Source organism: Pituophis catenifer, unplaced genomic scaffold, assembly GCF_029215685.1.
Source record: "Pituophis catenifer annectens isolate HBS135680 unplaced genomic scaffold, rPitCat1.0.hap2 SCAF_3, whole genome shotgun sequence".
Classification (NCBI taxonomy): Eukaryota; Metazoa; Chordata; class Lepidosauria; order Squamata; family Colubridae; genus Pituophis; species Pituophis catenifer.
The window spans coordinates 149,521,840-149,545,263 of NW_027256883.1; the positions used below are offsets into that span (position 1 = coordinate 149,521,840).

General features: G+C 38.9%; 1 protein-coding gene across 1 annotated transcript in view; it reads right to left on the minus strand.

The window, feature by feature from the left end:
- The window catches only part of FGGY (FGGY carbohydrate kinase domain containing), a 150,970-nt gene that overhangs the window by 77,651 nt on the left and 49,895 nt on the right, over positions 1–23,424 (minus strand). The window contains exon 8 of the mRNA XM_070939505.1: positions 19,033–19,136. Coding sequence (XP_070795606.1) covers positions 19,033–19,136 — 104 coding nt within the window. The remainder of the gene's footprint in view (positions 1–19,032; positions 19,137–23,424) is intronic.

The window sequence follows — 23,424 nt, forward strand, 5'->3', positions numbered from 1 at the left end:
TGTCTTTTACAATAAAAATATATAATTGAAGTGGTGTATGTAGGGGATACATGCCTTTCAAAGGTATAAGATAAAAATCTAAAACCCTCCCTATCCCTTCTGACTATTATTTTGACTGGAATGACAGCATCCTCAAACATCTGAAGAAAAACACTGTAGTTTTTGTGGTTGTCTGTTCTTCATTTGTAATCCATTTTAAACCACTGAATTAACCAGGGACATATTTCTCTCTTGGTTTGGAATATTTCAACTGTTATGAAGGTTCAATGCTTATAGTAAGATTGAGAAAAGAAAAAAGAGCCATGTGGGAGGACTTAACCTCAATCTACTCCCTCCAAGATTTATACTAATATGTTAGATATGTAAACATTATAGAGCAATCAGAAACAAATGAAATGATGAATCGAATTTAACCGTATTCAGCTGTGATGCAACTGCCAGAAGGCACAGTTTGTTATGAATAAATCATCTGGATGAGATACAGTCCTCAATTCAACCTTGGTGTGCCCAACCAAAATTCAGTGTCAACTCTTGAGGAGGAGTGAATTGCAAAAGTACTTGAAAACATTGAAACATCTAAATTTTTTCACCTTATAAATGTATAATTGTATATAAAAAAATGACAGTACCAAGAAAGCACTTCAAGCTATATCAAGTGATCTTCCCTAGATCATCACAGCTTTATAAAATCAAACAAGTTTAAATTTAGACATGTACAAGCAAGCACGGTCTTCTTTTCTTTCTAATAAACTCAACTCGTATTTGTGCACAGATAGCAAATAAACCCATCACTTTCTGAATAAGATGAAAGCAGTGCTCTAGATTATAATCTATGAAAAACAGGACAAGCAGGAAGAAGAGGCATTTCTGAGAAAAAAGGTCTGCCTGAAAGTGGAAGAGTTCCCTATACAGAGAATAAAAGGCCAAACATAATTTCCCAAGAGCTTTTTGAAACAAACCATCCCCTACACTTATGAATGTGTACATCTCCCATTTAATTCTGATTTGCAGGTCTCTCATACTGCCATGTTGTGGGGAGGGGGCTTTCCAAATGATTCTTGCAATGTAAAGTTTTGTAGTTTAGTAATATATGCAGTAATTATCTTATTGTATCTTTCCCCACATCAAATGGAATTGGCACTGAAGGACACAAAGGGGCACCTTCAGGGGTAAAATGCACTTACCTTAGCTACCGGATCACAAATGTGAGCACATGCATCTCCTCCACGCATGCACAGAGGGTAAAAAATGGGACATGATGATGCAGGTGGGCAGAGCCTCCCACCGCTGACCCTACTGGATCGCACGAGCCAGATAGATCTGGCTGAATTTCACCACTGGGCATCTTCAGTTGACATGTTCATTGGAAACTATTTCATTAATGCTATCGGTATTTTTAAAAAATCTGTATTTATAAAAATAATTTATATTTGTTGAAAACTCCTAACTTGTCATTAAAAAAAAGGAGTCCTTGTAGATTTTACTCCACTAGTTGTTGCCAACTATAGGGGTGGTGCTCATGTTCGTTTCAAGGCCAATGAGCCAGTGCTGTCCCAAGACATTTTTGTGGTTATGTGACCAGCATGACATCACAGAGCACTGTTAACCTTCCCACTGAAGGGTGGACACTGGTAAGATCTCATATTAAGAATTACCTAGTGGCGATAAAAGCAGTGAAATGCACTCATTTCGCTGCTCTTATTGCGTCATCAGATAACCACCCCGCTCCCTGCTCCACCAGGAAGCGAGGGAGAACCCCTTGGAGGGAAGAGCCGAGAATTTTGTTCAGTATCTGTATGACAAAATCACTCAGATTCGAGAAGATCTGGACTCCGACTGGGTAGATCCAGCGGGGATGACGGAGGCAGGTCCTGAGAATGTTATCTGGGATGAGTTTGATCCTGTGACCCCTGAGGACGTGGACAGGATTCTGGGTAGACTGAACGCGACCACATGTTTGTTGGACCCGTGCCCCTCCTGGTTAGTGCTGGCTTCCCGGAAGGTGACGCGAGGCTGGCTCCAGGGGATTATAAATGCTTCATTGGGCGAGGGTCTTTCCCACCATCTTGAAAAAGGCGGTGGTGAGACCTCTCCTCAAGAAGCCTTCCCTGGACCCGGCAATATTGGCTAACTATCGTCCAGTCTCCAACCTTCGCTTTGTGGCGAAGGTTGTTGAGAGAGTGGTTGCGCGACAGCTCCCCCAGTACCTGGATGAAACGACGTATCTAGATCCGTTCCAGTCGGGTTTCAGGCCTGGGTACAGCACGGAAACGGCATTGGTCGCGTTGGTGGATGATCTCTGGAGGGCTCGGGATAGAGGTTGTTCCTCTGTCCTGGTCCTATTAGATCTCTCAGCGGCTTTTGATACCATCGACCATGGTATCATGCTGCACCGGTTGGAAGAGTTGGGGGTGGGAGGCATCGTACTATGGTGGTTCTCCTCCTTTCTCTCCGACCGGTCACAGTCTGTGTTGACAGGGGGGCAGAGGTCGACCCCGAGGCCCCTTATATGTGGGGTGCCACAAGGATCGGTCCTCTCCCCCCTTTTGTTCAACATTTATGTGAAGCCGCTGGGTGAGATCATCCGTGGTTTCGGGGTGGAGTACCATCAGTACGCTGACGACACCCAGCTGTACATCTCCACCCCGGACCACCCCAACGATGCCCTTGAAGTGATGTCCCAGTGCCTGGAGGCCGTACGGATCTGGATGGGGAGAAACAGGCTCAGGTTCAACCCATCCAAGACCGAGTGGCTGTGGTTTCCGACGTCCCGATATAGTCAGCTGGTGCCATCGTTGACTATTGGGGGCAAATCATTGGCCCCCACGGAAAGGGCTCACAACTTGGGTGTCCTCCTGGATTCACAACTGTCTTTAGAAGAGCACTTGACGGCCGTGACCAGGAGGATTTTTCATCAGGTCCGCCTGATTCGCCAGTTGCGTCCCTTTCTGGATCAGGACTCGTTACGCACAGTCACTCATGCCCTCGTCACCTCCCGTCTGGACTATTGTAATGCTCTCTACATGGGGCTCACCTTGAGGAGCACTCGGAGGCTCCAACTGGCACAGAGTGCGGCCGCGCGGGTGGTGATGGGAGCGACATGGCGCTCCCATGTAACACCTCTCCTGCACGAGCTGCACTGGCTCCCGGTGGTCTTCCGAGTGCGCTTCAAGGTTTTTGTTATCACCTTCAGAGCGCTCCATGGCTTACGACCTGGTTATTTGCGGGACCACCTGCTACCACCAATAGCCTCCCACCGACCAGTACGCTCCCATAGAGAGGGGCTCCTCCGGGTGCTGTCGGCCAAACAATGTCGACTGGCAGACCCTAGGGGGAGAGCCTTCTCTGTGGGGGCATCTACTATCTGGAACGAGCTCCCCCCGGAGATACGGAGGATCCCGGATCTGCGTACCTTCCGTCGCGCGCTTAAGACGTTCCTATTTCATCAAGCTGGCCTGACCTAAATTTTCCTCTTTTAAATGGGAATTTTAAATTTGGTTTTAAATTATTGGGGTTTTAAAATGGTTCAGCCAAATTTATTTAATTTGTTTTATCTCTATTTTAAATTTTGTATGTTTTATTTTATGGCTGTTCACCGCCCTGAGTCCTTCGGGAGTAGGGCGGTATACAAATTTAATTAATAATAAATAGCAAATGTTGTGTTTTCAATAGCAAACACTACTAATAAGTTATAAAAATCATTCTGGGATGAATTTTCAATGGGGCATCATTATTACTAATAAAAATAGGTTCAAATATATTTAAATGTATCTTTGGAAGAATGAATAAAGTCTTCTCTATTTACCATTCTTATTGCAATAATATATAAATAAAAGCACTTCCTAAATATTATTATGCTAGCATGTGACAGCAAGAATATTGTATGATAGTTTGCATACTTTAGTTTGTTGCATCTCATTTTTTGTTACTGGAATATAGACTGATCTTTTCCAATCTGTTGGCCATTGTGCCGTTCTCCAGATTTGCTGGAATAGCTTGGCTAGAGTCTTTATTAGTGCTTCTTATTTCCATTAAAAAGCAAGTGCTGATTTGAAATATTTTACCTGGTCACTAATTAATATAAATCCAATTAATATAAATTTACTTATGTATGCATATAAAAAGAGAATCAGCACCACAGAAATAATAACGAGCTGTCAAATATTTTACAAATCCTTTAAGGATTTGATACAAACCTTTTAAGAACCTTCTTCTGGTGTGAACCATCCCCTCCACACTGTAGATTTCCAGCTTTTACTTTTCTGTTTATACCTTTGAGTAATTGAACATATATTCCAAACAACTATGCTAAAAAGATTTGTAAATTACATCTAGGTATTCTCTCTTTCCAAAATCATGCCCATCAAGATTTTCATAAAACATTAAATTCATACTTAATCGGGGCATAGACAGTCAAGATTCAGAATTACCCAGATAGACTAAAATACTGTCAAAACCAACAAAACAACATTTAACAACTGCTTTTATAACTTTGTGCCATTGGTATATTTGGTAAAACTTATTTACTGATCTCTAAATGCAGATTTCACTTCTCCAAAAAAAAAATCCAATGGTGGACTTTATGGAAAGGCCTTGGAGATTTCACACCAGGTGGATAGCCATTCATGAAATCCATTTAAAATGCTTGCTCAGTTAAGTTGTGAATATTTCTAATAACAACACTGTCATTTCCTGCTTTGTTAAGAGCAGTGGTAATACCATATATGAATTTATATCAAATGTTTCACAGAAGACAAGATCTGTAAATTTTCTTTTAATGTTTTGGAGTTTGACAATTTTGAATAACATTTTTGCTTTGTATTTTAAGGCCCGCAGTTCAGTTTTTTAAAAATCATTTCAGTTAATGGCACTGTCTGGATACAGAATAACCTTTGCCCCTCTAATATTTACTATGTCGCCTGTAATGCAATAGAAGCAGAGAGCTTTGATAAATGAACACAAAGGGCTGTCTGGGTATGTTTCTACAGGCAGTCTTATACTGTGCACTGAAATGGCTTTTTGTACTCCAAAGTAATGCACTATTTACAACAGACATTACTGCAGATACAAGCGACCTTATACTATTCAGAAATTTTTGTAATTGTTATATTAAGATACTTTTAAAAAAATAAGGTATTCCTTTGTAGTGTACAACTACTCTAGCAACTAATATGTTTATTGTTAATGCCTTATCTTCATTTTTTAAAACTTTGTAACATTTCAATTTCCCATTTTGGAAATTACAGCTATATTATTCAAAGTGTGTTCCTATAGAATTCTCCAGAGGGTAAAGCATAATATATACAAATAAAATGCATTAAATAGATACATACCCTGCTAGAGAGAAGTTCTCTGAAGATGGGCTCCAGCAGAAATCTGAAAGCTCGAAAGACAAAACCTCTAGTTCCAGTGACTGACCCAAATAGGATCCTGCAACATTATCTTGGGACACATATATTTGCCTTCATTTGAAATAGATACAATTTTTAAAATATTTCATCTTAAAATTGAATCAAAATGATTGTCTAATATTCCCCTTACTGGAATCTTAAATGGTGCTAACCATTGAATAGTTTTCTTATTTGATAGCTATAAAATCTTCAGTATAAATATTTTTCCCCCAACTCTTAATTTCCTTAATTCAAGGCAGAGTCAGGGTAACTGAAAGGAACTGAGCATTTACTGGCCGGATGGAGGGGTGAAATGTAAAATTTGTTACTACCGGTTCTGTGGGTGTGGTTTGGTTGGAGGGGGGGTAATGTGACTGGGTGGGCGTGGCCAACTTTTTTTTTTTTAACTTTTCAAAGGATTTTTTCTAATGCTTTGAAAAGCCTCTGCCGATCAGGCAACTCAGCTGGGATCGTCAGAGAGGCTTTTTAAAAAATGCTTTGAAAAGCCTCTCTGACGATCAGGCAACTCAGCTGTGATTGTCAGAGACTTTTCAAGGCATTTTTTTTACCACCTCTTCAGCCAAGAGGTTGCAGAAAAAAATGCTTTGAAAAGCCTCTGACGATCCAGCTGAGCCGCGCAATCTTCAGAGGCTTTTGTTTTTTACTTTTAAAAGCATTTTTTCATCGGAAGAGGTTGTAGAAAAAATGCTTTTAAAAGTAAAAAAAAAAAGCCTCTGATGATCGTGCAGCTCAGCTGGGCATTGGGGGGGGCAGGGATTTTTGCTACCGGTTCTCCGAACCACCCGCCGCCATCGCTACCGGATCCGGTCCGAACCGGGAACATTTCACCCCTGGCCAGATGCCTTTCCTGATGCTACGTGGAGTTCACAGCAGATATTTTTCTTTGCGTCCTAGGAGAGAAACATCTGCCACCATCTATGATTGAATTCTCAACCTTCCGAGTGGAAATTGAGCGTCTTCACCACTAGCCACCAAGTCACTCCTTCAATATAATTAATATTCCATATAAATGTAATGCTAAGCTTTTTAAAAGTTTTGGATTATTATTTAAATGTCCAGCAGGCTTATTCAGACAATGATTACCTCAGATAAAAATAAAGCAAGTAAGTGATTTGTGGATATATTAAAATCTTTGGTTGTTGCATGATGCCACAGTTAGAAAATTCCTAATGTATTATTGAGCTCATATTCAAGAGGAATAATATTACATATTAAAACTGGAAAAATGCACTCTGTCCCATCACTACATCGTGGCTTAAAAAAATAAAACATTTGGCATCTACAGCATCTAAGTAGTAAAGGTTTTATACTTCATGTGTATGTTCATCTATGCAATTATGCATCCAATACCTGAATTCAGTATTTTTAATAGTATTCCACCAAGGATACAGAGCAGTACCCCAATAGATTCTGTTGATTTACAGTTGCCAGCAATTTATATTAGCCATGCTGGCTGTGGCTGCTGGAAGTACAGTTAAAGGCTCCCTATGAAATAGGTTCATGGCATAGGTTTGGAAAAGGTTCAGATTCCTAATCAATAGACCATCCTCTACAAAAGGAAAACCACTGTCTCTCTCATCATAAAACACGTCTCAAATTACAGCATTCAGCAGCAGCCCGGTTTAAAACAGAGTTGAAGGAAGATTTCTTATAGATTTTAGAAAGCAGTTATATTTTTAAAATGCTCAATGTGGTTAATATATTAGAAAAAATGGCAATAACCTGAAATTCAATATACTAAGAAAAAACATCCTTCAAAGAGGTTCGTCTGCAAGTTTTATTTCTGTTCCAACCTGATTTGCTTTTCTGAGAGCTTATATATTGTATTTAAAAGTAAAATATTACCAGGATAATAAAGTAAAGGTAAAGGTTACCCTCGCACATATGTGCTAGTCGTTCCCGACTCTAGGGGGCAGTGCTCATCCCCGTTTCAAAGCCGAAGAGCCAGTGCTGTCCGAAGACATCTCTGTGGTCATGTGGCCAGCATGACTAAACGCCAAAGGTGCACAGAACGCTGTTACCGTCCCACCAAAGGTGGTCCCTATTTTTCTACTTGCATTTTTTACGTGCTTTCGAATGATAGGTTGGCAGAAGCTGGGACAAGTAACGGGAGCTCACCCGTTACGTGACACTAGGAGTTGAACCACTGAACTGCCGACCTTTCGATTGACAAGCTCAGTGTCTTAGCCACTGAGCCACCCTGTCCCTTAGCAGGATAATAAATGTGTTTAAAATAAAACGCCACTTCTAAATTATTTTAGAAATAGCAATATCTTTACCATTTCTAGGAATAAAAGCCTAGATGATCGAGCCTATCCGAACAGTGAATTTGTAGGAAAAAAATGACAATATTCTGAAATTTCACACTCTTAAGAAAACGAAGATTTTAACCTACAAATTGTATTTCTGCTCCAACCTGTTTTAGTTTTCTGTTCATCAGTGAGACTAGACTAACAGACAAGGTTTCATTACAGAAAGCAGTGTGTATATACAGGTAATGCTTGACTTACAACCATTCGTTTAATGACCATTTGACGTTTCAACGGCACTGAAAAAAGTGACTTATGACCATTTTTTTTACACTTATGACCATCGCAGCATCCCCATGGTCATGTGATCCCCATGGTCACGTGATCAAAATTCGGAGGCTTTGCAATTGGCATGTGTGTATGATGGTTGCAGGCTTTTTTCTTTAAAGTTGACAGTTTTTATTAGTTTATCAAATTATAAAATACAAAGGAAAACGAAAACAATGGGAAAATAAGGGAGGAAAGGGAGAAAAAGGAAAAAAGGGAAAAGAAAAAACAAGTAAATCAATTTGTATATCATCTAAAAGTTGAACAAGTCTAAATCTTTAACAATGCAATATGAATGATCTTTGGAAAAGAACATTTGGCGCCATGTAACCATTTTAACTGCAACTCTAAAATATTTCTCTGTATTTCAACCAAAACACACTCTGTGATAGAAGTATTAGTTCTAGTCAAGGGGGGGAGATGTGTCCAGAGGTCCTTCCTATTCCTCCCTTCCTTCCCCTTCCCCAGTAGGCAGTTAAATGGGTAAATGCATAGGGCCGTGATTGCGAACCTATGGCATGCGTGCCACAGGTGGCACGCGGAGCCATATTAGTGGGCACACTAGCTCAGCTCTGGGGCGCATGCGCGCGCCGGCCAGCTGATTTTCAGGCCTTCTGGGCCCACCAGAAGTAGGGAAACAGGCTGTTTCCTGCCTCTGGAGGGCATTGGGGGGATGGGGAAGGCCCGTTTTTCTTTCTTACCTAGCTCCAGTTCCTCTCTGTGTATCTGGGAATGGCGAAAACAGCCTTTCCCACTCCCTTGGAGGACCTACGGTGGCTGAAAGGGCCCATTTCCCCACTCCTGGTGGGACAGGAAGTGATGTTTTTTCCTGTCCCCAGCCTCCAGAGACTCCTAGAGAGGCTCCTACAGACTCCTAGAAAGGCTCCTAGAGACTCCTAGAGAGGTTCTGGAGGCTGGGGATAGAAAAAAATGTCACTTCCTGTCCCACCAGGAGTTGGGAAATGGGCCCTTTCAGCCTCCGTAAGGCCTCCAAGGGAGTGGGAAAGGCTGTTTTCACTGTTCCCAGATACACAGAGAGGATTTGGAACCAGGTAAGAAAGAAAAACGGGCCTACCAGGCCATCATGTGCCAGGAGCGGGGGGGGAGGGGGGAGGGGGTTGCACACATATGCGCGTGGGCACGTGCGCGCGCGACCCTCCCCGCCCCCCCTCTCCTGGCACGCGATAGCAAAAAGGTTAGCCATCACTGGCATAGGGGATGGAGTGAGGGATTGTGAGAATGGCTAGGACTACTAATATGGAACATACAAAATGAACTTTGTGTCACCACGGAAGCAGCCTAGCCGAGCTGAAGCAGCAGCAGCCTGACAAGTATTCAAGCAGCCACAACTTCCCTAAATTCATTCTCTTGGGTCCTGGATTTTGGATGTATTCTATAGTGTTAGTCAGTGGTGGGTTGCCCCGGTTCAGACCGTTCGTAAGAACTGGTAGTAAAACCAGCGGGAGGCCCCGCCCACTGCCCCGGATGTCATCAGTGATCTGCCCGCACGAGCAAAGCCAGCACACGCGTACGATCCCATTGCAAACCGGTAGTAAAGGTAAATAGAACCCACCCTTTGTGTTAGTCCATTTGAGATACATTGATTCAAAAATTATTGAACTATAATGCACCGTTTCACCCAATTAAAAGTTACAGGAATGAGAGTTTTAGCAGGATATAGATAATAACACAACACTACATATGAGAAATTATTAGGATAAATGAACCCTGAGTTCTTCCATTTTTTATGAATTTATAGACAATTACTTCAGAACAAAAAGGAAATAGAATGCTGTGTGTGTTTAATGTCTTAACCATAATATGTCAAACTGCTGTAGTTGTAACTACTTTTCGTCCAAGTCCCATCTACTTTATGGACTGTAGTTTACCAGCATAACATTCAAAGGTCAGGTAGATCCTTCAAACAGAAATCTCTATGCATCATTGAGAGTAATATCTGTTTAACACAGTTGCCACACGGACAGCTCTCAGAGCTTCTATTAATTGCACATTATTGTATCTTTATATTACATACATGTACACTGCATGTGTGTAAAGAAAAGCCAGAAGCAGCAGTCAGAAAATATAGGAAAGCTGTAAATAGGTGATTATGGATTATGCCTGGGTTCCTGTTTCATGAACAAGGCAAGTACATATATAGCAAGTGCCATCTGGCAGCTCCCACTTAGTGGAATGAAAGAAAACAGTACAACTAAAAGATACCTATGTGTTTGACTACTCCGGTGTTCTCTAGAGATATAAAGGTAGTCATCAATTTACAACCACAATTGGGACCAGAATTGCCATTGCTAAGCAAGGTTGTTGTTAAGTGAATTGTGCCTAATTTTACTTCTTTTTTTGCCATGATGTTAAGCAAATCATTATAATTGTTAAGTTAATCATGCAGTCGTTAAGTGAATCCACTTAACTTCCCACATTGATTTTGCTTGTTAGGAGCCAGTGGGAAGGTTGCAAACAACAATAGCACTTAGACTTATAAACCACTTCACAGTGCTTTATAGTCCTAAGCGGTTTACAGTGTCAGCATATTTCCCCCAACAATCTGGGTCCTCATTTTACCAAACATGGAAGGATAGAAGGCTGAGTCAACCTTGAGCCTGGTGAGCCTGCAGTACTGCATTCTAACCACTGCGCCACCCCAGCTCTTATGGTGATCACATGACCCTGGGATGCTGCAACCATCCAAAATACATGCCAGTTGTCAAGTGCCTAAATTTTGATCATACAACTATAAGATGCTGTGACAGTTGTTAGCACAAGGACTGGTTGTGAGTCGTTTTTTTCAGTGCCATTGTAACTTCAGTCACTAAATGAATGGTTGTAAATTGAGGATTATCTGTACCAGTGGTGGGATTCAAGTAATTTAACAACCGGTTCTCTGCCCTAATGATTTTTTCCAACAACCAGTTTGCCAAACTGCTCAGAAAGTTAACAACCGGTTCTCCCGAAGGGGTGCGAACTGGCTAAATCCCACCACTGATCTGTACTGCTTTCCTCCTAAGAGGAAACATACAAAGTGCAAAGGGACTGGATTTGCTACAAAAGACATATTTATAACTAGTACTTCATCTGCATATGCTTAATACAAGATATACTTTGTATATGTAATGCATATTTAATCCTCCATGAGGATTTCCTTTTTAAATGTGTTATTCATGAGAAAAATATGTTTGCGTCTCATGCTAGATGTTCTCCATACCAGGTTTTTTAACAGGGAAAAAAATATCTCAGCTAAATATCAAATCATTTTATCTCTGCACTGGCAATGTGATAATATTCATGTATATTTTATATTAAACAAATAACTACAGGATAGTTTAAGTTATAAAATGCTCTGTCACATCTGAATGTTCATCTATTATGTTAGACAGAATACTGAGAAAAACCGGGATTTGAATAATTGTAGTTTCATGGTTCTGCATTATTTTTATGAGTTTTTTGGGGGAGGGGTTGTTTTCATTTTCCTGCACCACTTCTCACTTCATCCACCATCCTCTGTACTAATGTAGTGGGGGACAGCAAATTGCTGCTTTTGTGAATTGCTGGGTAATGGCCAATTGGCTGAAAAATTCTTTGCCTTAGGCATTTGACTCTGTCCTCTTGGAGATCACACATTTAAACTGCCTAACATAAAAGCTAGTGAATAATACAACGTAAGTGAATAATACAACATGAAAATCCACCATGCAGATTTTGAGTGGGTCCCCGGAGGGCGGGGGGACTACCCACAATGCGATCAAATTCAGCAGCATGTTGTGATGTGTTTCCTTTCTATGCGGACATTTTCCAGCACAGCCAAGAACTCCGTTGCAACAATGATTGGAGAAGCCTGATGCTTTTGCAATGTGGCATGTTCTGCCATCAAATTGCAGCCAACATATACTAAAACCACTCGCTGGTCTGGCTCCTACTGAGATTACAGAAATCAGCCTGTAGGAACACTTTGAGCCAGCATGCCTCTGCGGTCTCCACCCCAGGATGTTCTGGAAAGACACGTACTGTGCAAGCTCTAGGGCTGAAAAACGTGCTCCAGACTCTATTTGTGTAAACAAAGCTGGCAGCTTGGATGGATATTGTGGAGCAAAAAGAGCACTGTGTGAGTCGCTGGGAAATCAAACAAATCAGAATATGCACAATTGCTAAGAGTTTGTTTTTTAAAAAGATATAAACAAAACCAGGCAAAGGACATCCCTTTGAACTAAACTGAGAACCTTGGGGATATTTATAATACACAGATTCACCCAAGCAATCCCTCGGTTCTTATATCCTGTTGATCTTTAAGAGGACCTTTTAACAGTCCAAAAGATAAAATCAGAGAAAATTAAGTTACTGCAAGATTTTCAGGCCAAAAGTCATCAGCTCCAAACTGAAAACACAGACTTAATTCAGAAACTGGGTGGAGTGCCTGCACAAATTACATGATTTAACAATTGTCCTTTTCTGCCTGTGTCAGCATGAACTTTGTAAATGCACACTTAGAAGAAACCATAAGCATGAGATACAAATAAACAATATGGAAATTAGGAGAAAATGAAAGCTATTTATATGGTTCTAAGAAAAATACATTTAACTCCATATAACCATCCTTGGTTCCTTGAACACAGTATTAGTTGAATACTAATTTTTTTATTTAAAAAAAATCAGTGTTTGAACCGGATTGGAATTGGAAGGAGGTTTTGTGCTTCCTTTTCATGCACAAATACCCTATTGCAATATCACAAAATAATTAACCATGTGTTCTATGGCATAAGGGAGTTTTGCAAAAGAAAAATAGATCACATATTTTGACATTCTAACCCCATTCTTTCAGGGGCCATACTAGGTCAGATTTTGTCCTCTAAAATCAGAGAGCAGTCTCTAAATTTAGAAAGATATCCAATGTTATAATGTTTTCTCCAACCTCAGCATAAGAAACCACCTTTTTTCAATGTCAGAAAGGTAAGAATAAGTCATATCAGTCCTTCATCACATCCTACAGCTAATAAAAATTTAACAACCATGGTCAGTCTAATATAGAAATGTTAAATGGGAGAACAGGAGGGGAGAGAGGGACACAAGCCTGTTTCTTTTTTTCCGAAAGACAGAGAATTATTTTGGTCTCCACAAACAGAGCAATCCAGATTTGTTTAGCAATCTTAAGGTTCCTTAGTAAACTGTAATCAATTTGGGAATGCCTTTTATTGATTAAAAGCCTAATGACTGGGATAAATTGAAAACCTTCCTTTATTTAATTTGCAGGGTTTTTTGGCTAGTTGGTAGACTACATGATTTAACAAGATTTGTTGTTGTTTTTTAACCTAGTGTACATATTACAATTTTATAAGCACATAAACTTACCAAAGTTCTCCTATTTATCAGATTAAGAATTCCAACACTTCTCGTTGTATCTTTTTTTTCCTCTCTCTCTCTCCTCCTTCCATGGCACTTCCCATCTACACTTGTAGGAAAATATGGGAACCCATCAAATTATCTTGAATGCTTTCTTGTTAAGATTCTTTGAAAGAAGCCCATTACTTGACCATTGCACTTTCACCCTGTTTTATGTTTGCTGAATTTCTCCTGACAGTTGACTTTTTCGCTTGCCAGAACCACAACAAAGAAAAGCCTTGAATTTTCATTCAGGCCATTTCCCCCACCACCACCACTCTATTTCATTCTCTGCTCTGATCATCTCACAAAGATATTATTGTTGCTGGCTGGTTGGGGCTCAGTGCACCTGAAGTAGATCAAAGCCACTGTTTCATGCCAACTTGACCACACAGGTGTCTCTCTCCTACTGCATTAAATTAAACCTGATGATTCATCTCTATTGCCCTCAGGGTCCCTGGATACAAAGGAGAAATGTATAGAAATATTTTTTTTTAACAAAAACATGGAGGATAATAAACTTACATTTTTATAGACCTAATTAAAAAAAGGTACAGTTAATTTCAACCAACTGCAGCTGCATATATATCTCATTAAAAAGACATATACAATTGCTCTATGTCGTTGGCCCAGTATAAATAGGTACAGATAAAAGGGTCCTTCAACCAAAAGCCTTTCAAATATTCACTCCAGATTTCTCATTGATTCCACCAATAGAAAATTGCATTGCTTGTTACAATAAAGTAAGGTGGAAGAAAATTACATTTTAAGGCCGGAACGTATTTACAGTGAAATCCTAAAAGCGTGTTCAGTTGTCTTGTATTCAGGTTGTTGTGTACAATATTATGGCCTCAGATATGAATAACGTTAATAGGAATTCCGATCATAACAATGTTCCAGTTATGATTGGGGGTAAATAACTGGTATCTATGGACACCAGTGAGCCTCCTAGAATCTACTACGATTTCCATTAGACTCACTGTCCCACTTGATTTCTTTGAATAATCTGTTAACAATAAAAACAGAAAAGTAAGGCATCCATTTTGAACCTCACATTTATTTAGAGCAATACTTCTGCATCTCCCAAAGGTCCCACTGAAATTATAAAAATTATCCTAAGAAGACCATCTAATAAATGAATGCTGTCTATGACGATTGCAGTATCCCCATGGTCACGTGATCAGAATTAAAATATTTGTCAACTGACCCATATTTATAACGGTTGCAGTGTCCCAGGGTCATGTGATCATCCTTTGCCACCTTCTGATAAGCCAAGTCAATGGGGAAGCCAGATTCACTTAACAACTTGTGTTACTAATTTAACAACTGCAGTGGTTCATTTAACAACTGTGGCAAGAAAGGTTGTAAAATGGGGCAAAATTCATTTAATAAACATCTCACTTAGCAATAGAAATTTGGGATTCAATTGTGGTCATAAGTCAAGGACTATCTGTATTTTGTGAATATACCCATGCATTCAGAATTCCAACCCTGCACAAGTCCCAAAAATATTGTATCATCACTATTGTTTAGCCAAACACTTTGCTCTGCTATTGCTTTTCATGGGCAAAAACTCAAATACATACATACATTCTTCACATTATTTTCTAACAATGTCGTAACTCACAGATATATGATCAGACTAATCAGTTTAAAGTCTGCCAGTTCATTTTCTAGGCCTGCTTAACTAATAAAAATGAAAGGATTAATTTATATAAATTTATATTATAAATTAATACATTTACTACACGTTTTCCTACATCCTTCATCCATTTTTTTTTAAAAAACTCCATGACTGACAAATGCCCTTTTATTTAGTTTACTTCTGTACATTATTTACATTTCTGATTACCTACTTTGTATTGATAGCCAGCCACATATTACATACATTAATTATACATAACTGAAACTTGCTCTTTAGGCCTTGTTCTTTGAAATTCTGTGATTGGATGCTGGAGACCAAAGGACCAATTAATTTAGCCAGATGTATTTTAGAATCTATATTGATAACTGGAATCTCTGTGTTTATTAAGCTGCTTTACTTTCTAGACCAAGCTACTGCTGTATTCCGTTACACAAGGAATCAGCTTACTGTTCTCCAAAACCTTGGGACATCACTGTGTTGTCTATCCCATCCTATTTTTCCCCTTTCTTATGTAGAAAAGAAAGGAACTCTGGGACAATCTTAACCCACCAGACCACATACTGTGCCCTTCAGCAAAATGAAGATTATCAATGCTGTAAATCTTGGAAATCCCAGTCTGTTTACATCTGTGCTGCTATGGCTTGTTTAGTCCATTCTTCCTTTATATCATGAGAATTGATCAGGGTAAGCAATTATTGCGGACTGATTCATTTGGGGGCCAATGTGTAAGTTTGCTAATCACGATGTAGACTTACTGCAATAGGTCTTATTCTATTTTTAGTAACATTTAAAACATATAGGCAAATTAAGTACGTAAAAAAATATTTTTTTTTCAATTGTTGAATTTTTAATTGTTACTTTTTATGACTATCCTTTTTATTGACTCCCGGAGTCATAAATTTGTGACATAGGTATTGACTCCTGAAGTCATAAATTTGTGACATAGGTAGCTATGTAAATATGATGCATAAACTAATTAATTATGCTGACTACCATACTGACTATTCTGACAATGCAATTAATTCTAGTGGTCCACCTGGAACAACAAGTCAGCAACCTTACCAATAGCAATTGTTACACAATGCTAGTTATCTATTATAAGGTGATAGATAACATGTGCCAATGAAAACTTTGTTCTTTTTTTTCCCTATGAAACAACCTTCTTTAAGAGAAATTCATTATGATGGTTACATGCTACCAAGGAAATGTTTAGTGCTGACTCTTAGCAGTCACATAGATATATTATTAGAGCAACACTCAGTATTTAAATGCTCAAAACACTTTGCCCTTTGTTTTTTGCCAGTATACAGGTAGTCCTTGACTTACAACCACAACTGAGACCAAATTTTATGTTGCTAAGTGAGAGATTTGTTAAGTGAGTTTTGCCCCATTTTACGACTTTTCTTGCCACAGTTGTTAAGTGAATCACTGCGGTTGTTAAATTAGTAACACACTGTTATGTGAAGCTGATTTCCCCATTGACTTTGCTTCAGGGGTGAAATGTAAAATTTGTTACTACTGGTTCTGTGGGCATGGCTTGGGGGGGGGTGTTATGTGACTGGGTGGGCATGGCCAACTTTTTTTTTTTTTTTAACTTTTCAAAGCGTTTTTTCTAATGCTTTGAAAAGCCTCTGCCGATCAGGCAACTCAGCTGGGATCATCAGAGAGGCATTTTAAAAAATGCTTCTCTGCCAATCAGGCAACTCAACTGAGAGTTGCCAGAGACTTTTCAAAGCATTTTTTTTACCACCTCTTCGGCCAAGAGGTTGCAGAAAAAAATGCTTTGAAAAGCCTCGGATGATCCCAGCTGAGCCGCGTGATCATCAGAGGCTTTTCTTTTTTAACTTTTAAACGCATTTTTTCTTCGGAAGAGGTTGTAGAAAAAATGCTTTTAAAAGTAAAAAAAAAAAAAGCCTCTGATGATCCTGCTTGTCATGGGGGGGGGGGGGCAGGGATTTTTGCTACCGGTTCTCTGAACCACCCGCCGCCATCGCTACCGGATCGAGTGATCCGGTACGAACCAGGAGCATCTCACCCCTGCTTTGCTTGTCAGAAGATTGCAAAAGGGGATCACATGACTCCAGGACACTGCAATGATCATAAGTATGAAACAGTTGCCAAGCATCTGAATTTTGATCACATGATCATGGGGATGCTGCAAAGGTTGTAACTGTGAAAAACGGTCATAAGTCACTTTTTTCAGTGCTGCTGTAACTTAGAACAGTCACTAAATGACCTGTTGTAAGTCGAGGACTACCTGTACTTAAAAGACTCAAGCCTCAAGTCCAAAACTTCAATGCTACCAACTCTCCTGTTTGAGATGGGACCATAAGAAAGGAAAGATGAAAAAGGGATAAGACGACAAAATGATTCCAGATGAATTTATTTGGCCTGGGTTTATTCCAAACTAAGTTCAAAAGAGTTCGAAAGAATTTCCCACTACCACAAAACTATCTAGGGCACATGTAGACTCAAATTCTCCTTTGCTAGGAACTATAATTCATGCAAAACCTCATATATCTAAATAGCTGGGTCAAAATTATTTTCTTTATAATTGAATACTAAGATACTAGACTATTGTTGCCTTATTATAGCTTTTTTCCTGCATGCAAACATACACATATATATGTGACTACAAATACCAGTTTAGAAAATTCTAACTTATACCACATATATAATTTATATAAAGATAACAAAATGTTTACACTAGAATTAGTAGAGAATGTGTACACCTAACCATTTTTGCTTCGTATATATCAATTTTATTAAATTTTGTCCAAAGTTTCAGTTAACATAAATAATTTCTAAATGAATAAAAAATGATAGAAAAGCTAGACACAAAAATTGATTGATTTCAGGCTTAACAATATTAATTTTAAAAAGAGACACTCTGAGCTGTAATTAAAACTCCAGGGAAAAGCTTTCGCACTAATTCACTGAGGAAAATTATGGAAGCAAAAAATGGCTTATCTTGCCTCTTTTGGAGCCACAATCTGTCTCAAAATTTTATAGATCATTAGAGCTCTCAAAGAAAGAAAGATTTATATTGATTAAGTAAGAAGGTGGAAGGGATAAAAGTCGATGGGGCTTTTCTAAAGACACTGAATATTCCATTATAAAGTAGCATCATCAACCTTCATCAAGGGTTACTCAGGGTCCAAGTCACAGGTATACCATATTTTTCGGACTATAAGACGTCATAAAGTGGGTGGAAATGTCTGTGCGTTTTAATAAAGCGAATATTGAGGCCGGGGGGGAGGGGGGTTGGTGCGGCACCAATCAGCTGTTCTAGGTGGTGGGGATCGCCGCCGCTGCCTATTGCTGCCGCTGCCGTCTGTTCGCTGCCAAACAGGCAGCGTACAGGCCACAGTGAACAGGTAGCAGCGAATGGGCTGTGGTGGTGAACAGGCTGCGGCGAACGGTTGGTGGAGATCCCTGCCGCCTAGAACAGCTGATCAGTGGTATTCCGGGAGGCAAATCCAATCACCAATCAGCAGCAAAGGCTCCAGCATTCCCTGGGGGCAGCAGCTCAGCTCAGCTCAGTTGACCGGTGGTGGGCGCAACAGAGAGGAACCCTGACAAGCAACGTGCTGAAGCTGACTAGGCTGTTTGCTGTTTGCTGCAAGGATGCTAGCCAGATGAATACTGGTGGATGCTGGGAGGCAGAGGCAGATTTTTTTTTTCTTGTTTTCCTCCTCTAATGTGCGTCTTATAGTCTGGAGCATCTTATAGTCCGAAAAATACGATAATTTCATAATGCCCAGCTAAAGTCAGAGTAGAATAATTTTTAACACTGCTTTTATATTATATGCCTTTTCCACAGTACTGATTGTCTACTATTATTATGGCTGCTTCTTTATAGCAAATTCATGATGATATATAAACCTGTGAAGGGAACAATAGCTTCAAAATCCTCACAATTCAAAACAGAGTACAACAGAAATTAAAAGGTGTTAAAAGGTTCATTTTTCATCAGCTAAATGTACACAGTTGGTAATTAGTTGGAACTTACTGCCATGTGGCATGATGATGTCCCACATATTACAGCCAGTCGAGAAGTAATTGGTTGATTTTCACAGGGCAAGTTATGTCCTTTCACATTGGCTCCAATCATACCTAGTATAAAAATAAAGAAGAAAGAAAACTGGCCTTTCAGGCAAAATGAAACTTTTAAGTGATATTTGTTGAGAAACCTGCCAAAAATTAAAAAAAGCCTGTATCTCTTATTTTCTTGTCCTTGCAAAATATAGCCCAAAGTCTGCTAAACAATAGGATGAAGCCATAGGATAAGAACAAGTAGAATTAAATAGGATTTATGGTTGGACATACCCCAGGCCTATAGGAGATAAAAGTTTCAAATGTGGTGGTAGAAAGTGTGTGTATTAGTATGTCTGCAGGATTTCAAAATAAAAAAATGATAAGGCAATATACCGGTTTTTCCCCGAAAATAAGACTGGGTCTTATATTAATTTTTGCTTCAAAAGACGAATTAGGGCTTATTTTTTTTAGTTAGATCTTATTTTCAGGGAAATAAGGTACTCAATGTGTCCATCTGGCTAATGATATTAACTGGGGCTTATTTTGGGGAGTAGGGCTTATATTACGAACATCCTGAAAAATCATGCCAGGGCTTATTTTCCAGTTAGGTCTTATTTTTGGGGAAACACAGTAGTAGTACTGAATTCTTGCTTGCCACTTTCCTCCCTTCTAATTTGCATATGCAACCACACTATCAAACTAAATCATCAGGTGTTACTGAATTAAGAAAATCAGAAAGTAGACGAAGGGCTCTTATTCTTCTTTCATGGAACCTGGATTTTTCCAGTAAAATTGCTGAGAGTCCAAAGGAAAATAGCTGTTTATATAAAAGGTACAGCTGTATTACAAAATATGCCATAGTAAAGATGTAGAGAGGTCTGCTGGCTTATAGTATAACGAATAAGGTTGCAAGATAGGAACCAGTTGTTCCTGTGCTAAAAACAACTGTTATTTCAATGTACATCAGGTGCCTTCCAAAGGAATCAAAAGAACAGCCAACAGAAGAAAAAGTGTGGCCCTTAAACCTTGGAGCATAGACCTTACATATCGAATGTGGTTTGGGTGTCCTGAAGTGGGCAGATTTCTATGTGAATATGCCTTCACTCTTGTCTGCAATGAACAGACTAATCCTGCTGAGTCAAGTCTATGAACATTCTGCCAAGTATGCCGATTCCTGAATAAGGGATTAAATGTCTGGAGAGCTCAGATTTACAGCTGGGCTTGTATGAAAGCTAACAGATAGATTTAAAAGGATATTCTGTGTTATCAAAAGCATTTATAACCTCCTTTTGCATCCTCTATTTCAGTTGTTTCCAGAATACTTTTTTTTTTAATTGCAGACAATTATTGGAAGTTACTCTTATCTGTCTCTATCAGCCATCATGTTTTTATGGAATTTCTAGAATTAGAGGCAATAAATTCCAGGTCCAAACAGGGGTGGTTTCTAAATTTTTTTACTACCAGTTCTGTGGGCGTGGCTTATTTTGTGGGCGTGGCTTGGAGGTCATGTGACTGGGTGGGCATGGCTAGCTACTCAGAGGACTGAAAAAAGTCATTTCTGACAGGTCCTCGCACTTTTGACTGGTCCTCACACTTATGACCATCCTCACATTTATGCCCGTGCAGCATTCTTAACAACCATGTCACTCATTTCACAACTGCTTCTCTTCACCATGGTGACAAGATAGGGCAAAAAACGTAAAATGTGAGGACAGTTGTAAGTTCGAGGACTGGCCAAAAGTGCGAGGACCAGTCCAAAATAATTTTTTCAGCCCTCTGAGTAGTCCATATGCACAAAAGGACTACCCAGAGGGCTGAAAAAAGTGATTTCTGACAGGTCTTCGCACTTTTGACCAGTCCGTGCACTTATGACTGGTCATCATTTATGCCCATTGTAGCATTCTTAACAACAGCGTCACTCATTTCACAACTGCAAAAGATAGGGCAAAAAACGTAAAATGTGAGGACAGTTGTAAGTTCGAGGACTGGTCAAAAGTGCAAGGACCAGTCAAAAATAACTTTTTCAGCCCTCTGAGTAATCCATATGCACAAAAGGATTCAGCAATAGAGAGGGATGAAGAAAGGAGAAGAGAGGGAAGGAAGGGAAGGGAGGAAGGAAGGGAAGGGAAATTAGAGTAGGAGTGAGGGTAAGAGAGGGAGGAAGAGAGGAGGAGAAGGAGAAAGGAAGAGGAAGTTGGGAGGAGAAGAAGAGGGGGGGAAGAGAAAGTAAGAAGAAAAGAAAAGAAAAGAGAGAGGTGGTAGGTTTGAGGAGAAAGATTGCTGTACAATAAAAAAGATGAAAGGGAAGAAAGGCAACCCCAAACAAATATAAAGATGTTAAGATAAAGAATGAATTGTTAAACTTTAAAGAATAAAAGAGAACAAATATGAATAAATAACAATAATTAGAAACACACATACAAACATACAATGTATTTTCTTTGAACAGAGTATTTGGCTGGTTCACAAATTTAACCAGTGTTTAGTTAATTGTAAATTAAATTTACAATTTCTATATTTCTTTTTTGCCATATTTACTCCTCATCTATTTTTTTAAAAAATCAATATTACCCTTCATCCTCATCTCTAATCTTAATCAAATTCAATTTTTCCCTTTTATTCTATATTATACCCCTTCCCATTGTCGTCTATTTTTATATCCATCCTCACATTGGTTAATTATGTAATATTACAGTTGTTTAATACAAATTCAACATTTTAATATAAATCAATTAGTTATATAACTATCTTTTTTGTATATTAATCAATATGAACATGAATATTCCAATTATTTCCATGCAATCCAATTTCTTACAAATCAATTAATTATATTTACCAATAATAATAAACCCAATAATTTCCCCCATATATTCCTCCAAACCACAACTTAACCATTTCTGCTTTCAACACAATATACAATTAATAGTATCTCAATTATTACAATTCCCTAGTTAAATAGAGCTTTTTTTCTTGTGTGTTTTAAAATCTTGAACTCTCCTCTTTTGCCCTAAATTTCCCATTGTTTGCACCTACCTTTTTTGGTGAGCAAAAAAGAAAAAGAAATCTCTCCCTGCCTCATTTTGTCATGTTGCAGCAGAGCCTGCTTTACTTCCAGTTTCGTTTTTTCCCTAGCATAGCTACTCATTTGTTTTCTTTTAACACTGATCAGCTGTAGGGTGGCCCTTTGAAGCCCCGCGGCAAGAGTTTAAACAGTTTTTTTCCCTCTAGCCATCAGCTGGGACTCAGGAGGCAGCAATAGATTGGAGGTGGGGCCAAATAAAAGGTAAGAATAACACGGGGGGTGGTGGAGGGGCGGGGGGAGAACCGGTTCGGTGACATCATATCGTCACCGCTACCGGCTCGCGGGAACCGGTGCAAACCGGGAGCAACCCACCACTGGGTCCAAACTAACTGTTGTGTTCACGCCTTGTTAATGAGTTGGTCCTCCTAGCTGGTCACTGTTTGAAGGAAAATGCTGAATTAGAGACTTCATTCCAGGCTGAAGAGACCCTCGTTTGTTCTTACTGATTCTGAATTTCAGTTTAAGACATGACTACTTCATTTAACTGTAAATAATATCTAAAAGTTCACTAAAGCTTTGATGCTAATCCTTAATATTGTTTACTTCTTTAGTTTTTATATGAACTGACTGTGAAAACTGCTGGCAGAAACAAGATGAAACTTTTCTAAACACAGTCTCCACTTCTTAAGGTAATACTATCAACAAAATATAGTTATAATCTTTTTGAATAATCAGACTATGGTTATTAAAAATTCAACTTGCAATGCTATGAAATTTTTTTGGATAAATTCTAAATAAATAAAATTGGGGGTTGTTCTCAATAGACATATTTAAGGTTTCTCCATATGTCCTACCAAAAGAGGTGGATGGTACATATACAGCAACTAAACCATTACATTGGTTTCTACTGTTTTTATTACAACTAAGTTATATCTGGATTCAGTCTTAAAACTTCAAGAAACAGTACATTTAATTTAAACCGGAATGCAAATGACTGTGAAACTGTATTAAAATGAGTGTTGATCTTTTATAATTATTATTTTTTTCAGTAACTAAGGATTAATCAAATCTCAGTGCTGAATTTTGAAAAGGAAAATGTCAATAAGATGCTTTTTGTCAATAAGCATGGCATCTTTCACCTCTAAAATAAACACATATGTCTACATTAATTGTCTCTGTTTTTAATATCAAAACATTTTGAAAATGGAATCCTGTTGGATTTTAAGTGAAATGTATTTTAAAATATTGACTGGGTCTTTACAGAGAGATTATCTTTTGAGGTTACTATGGGCAATTATTCTCGTCTCTTGATAATTCAAAAGTTAAGTTCATCTATGACATTTT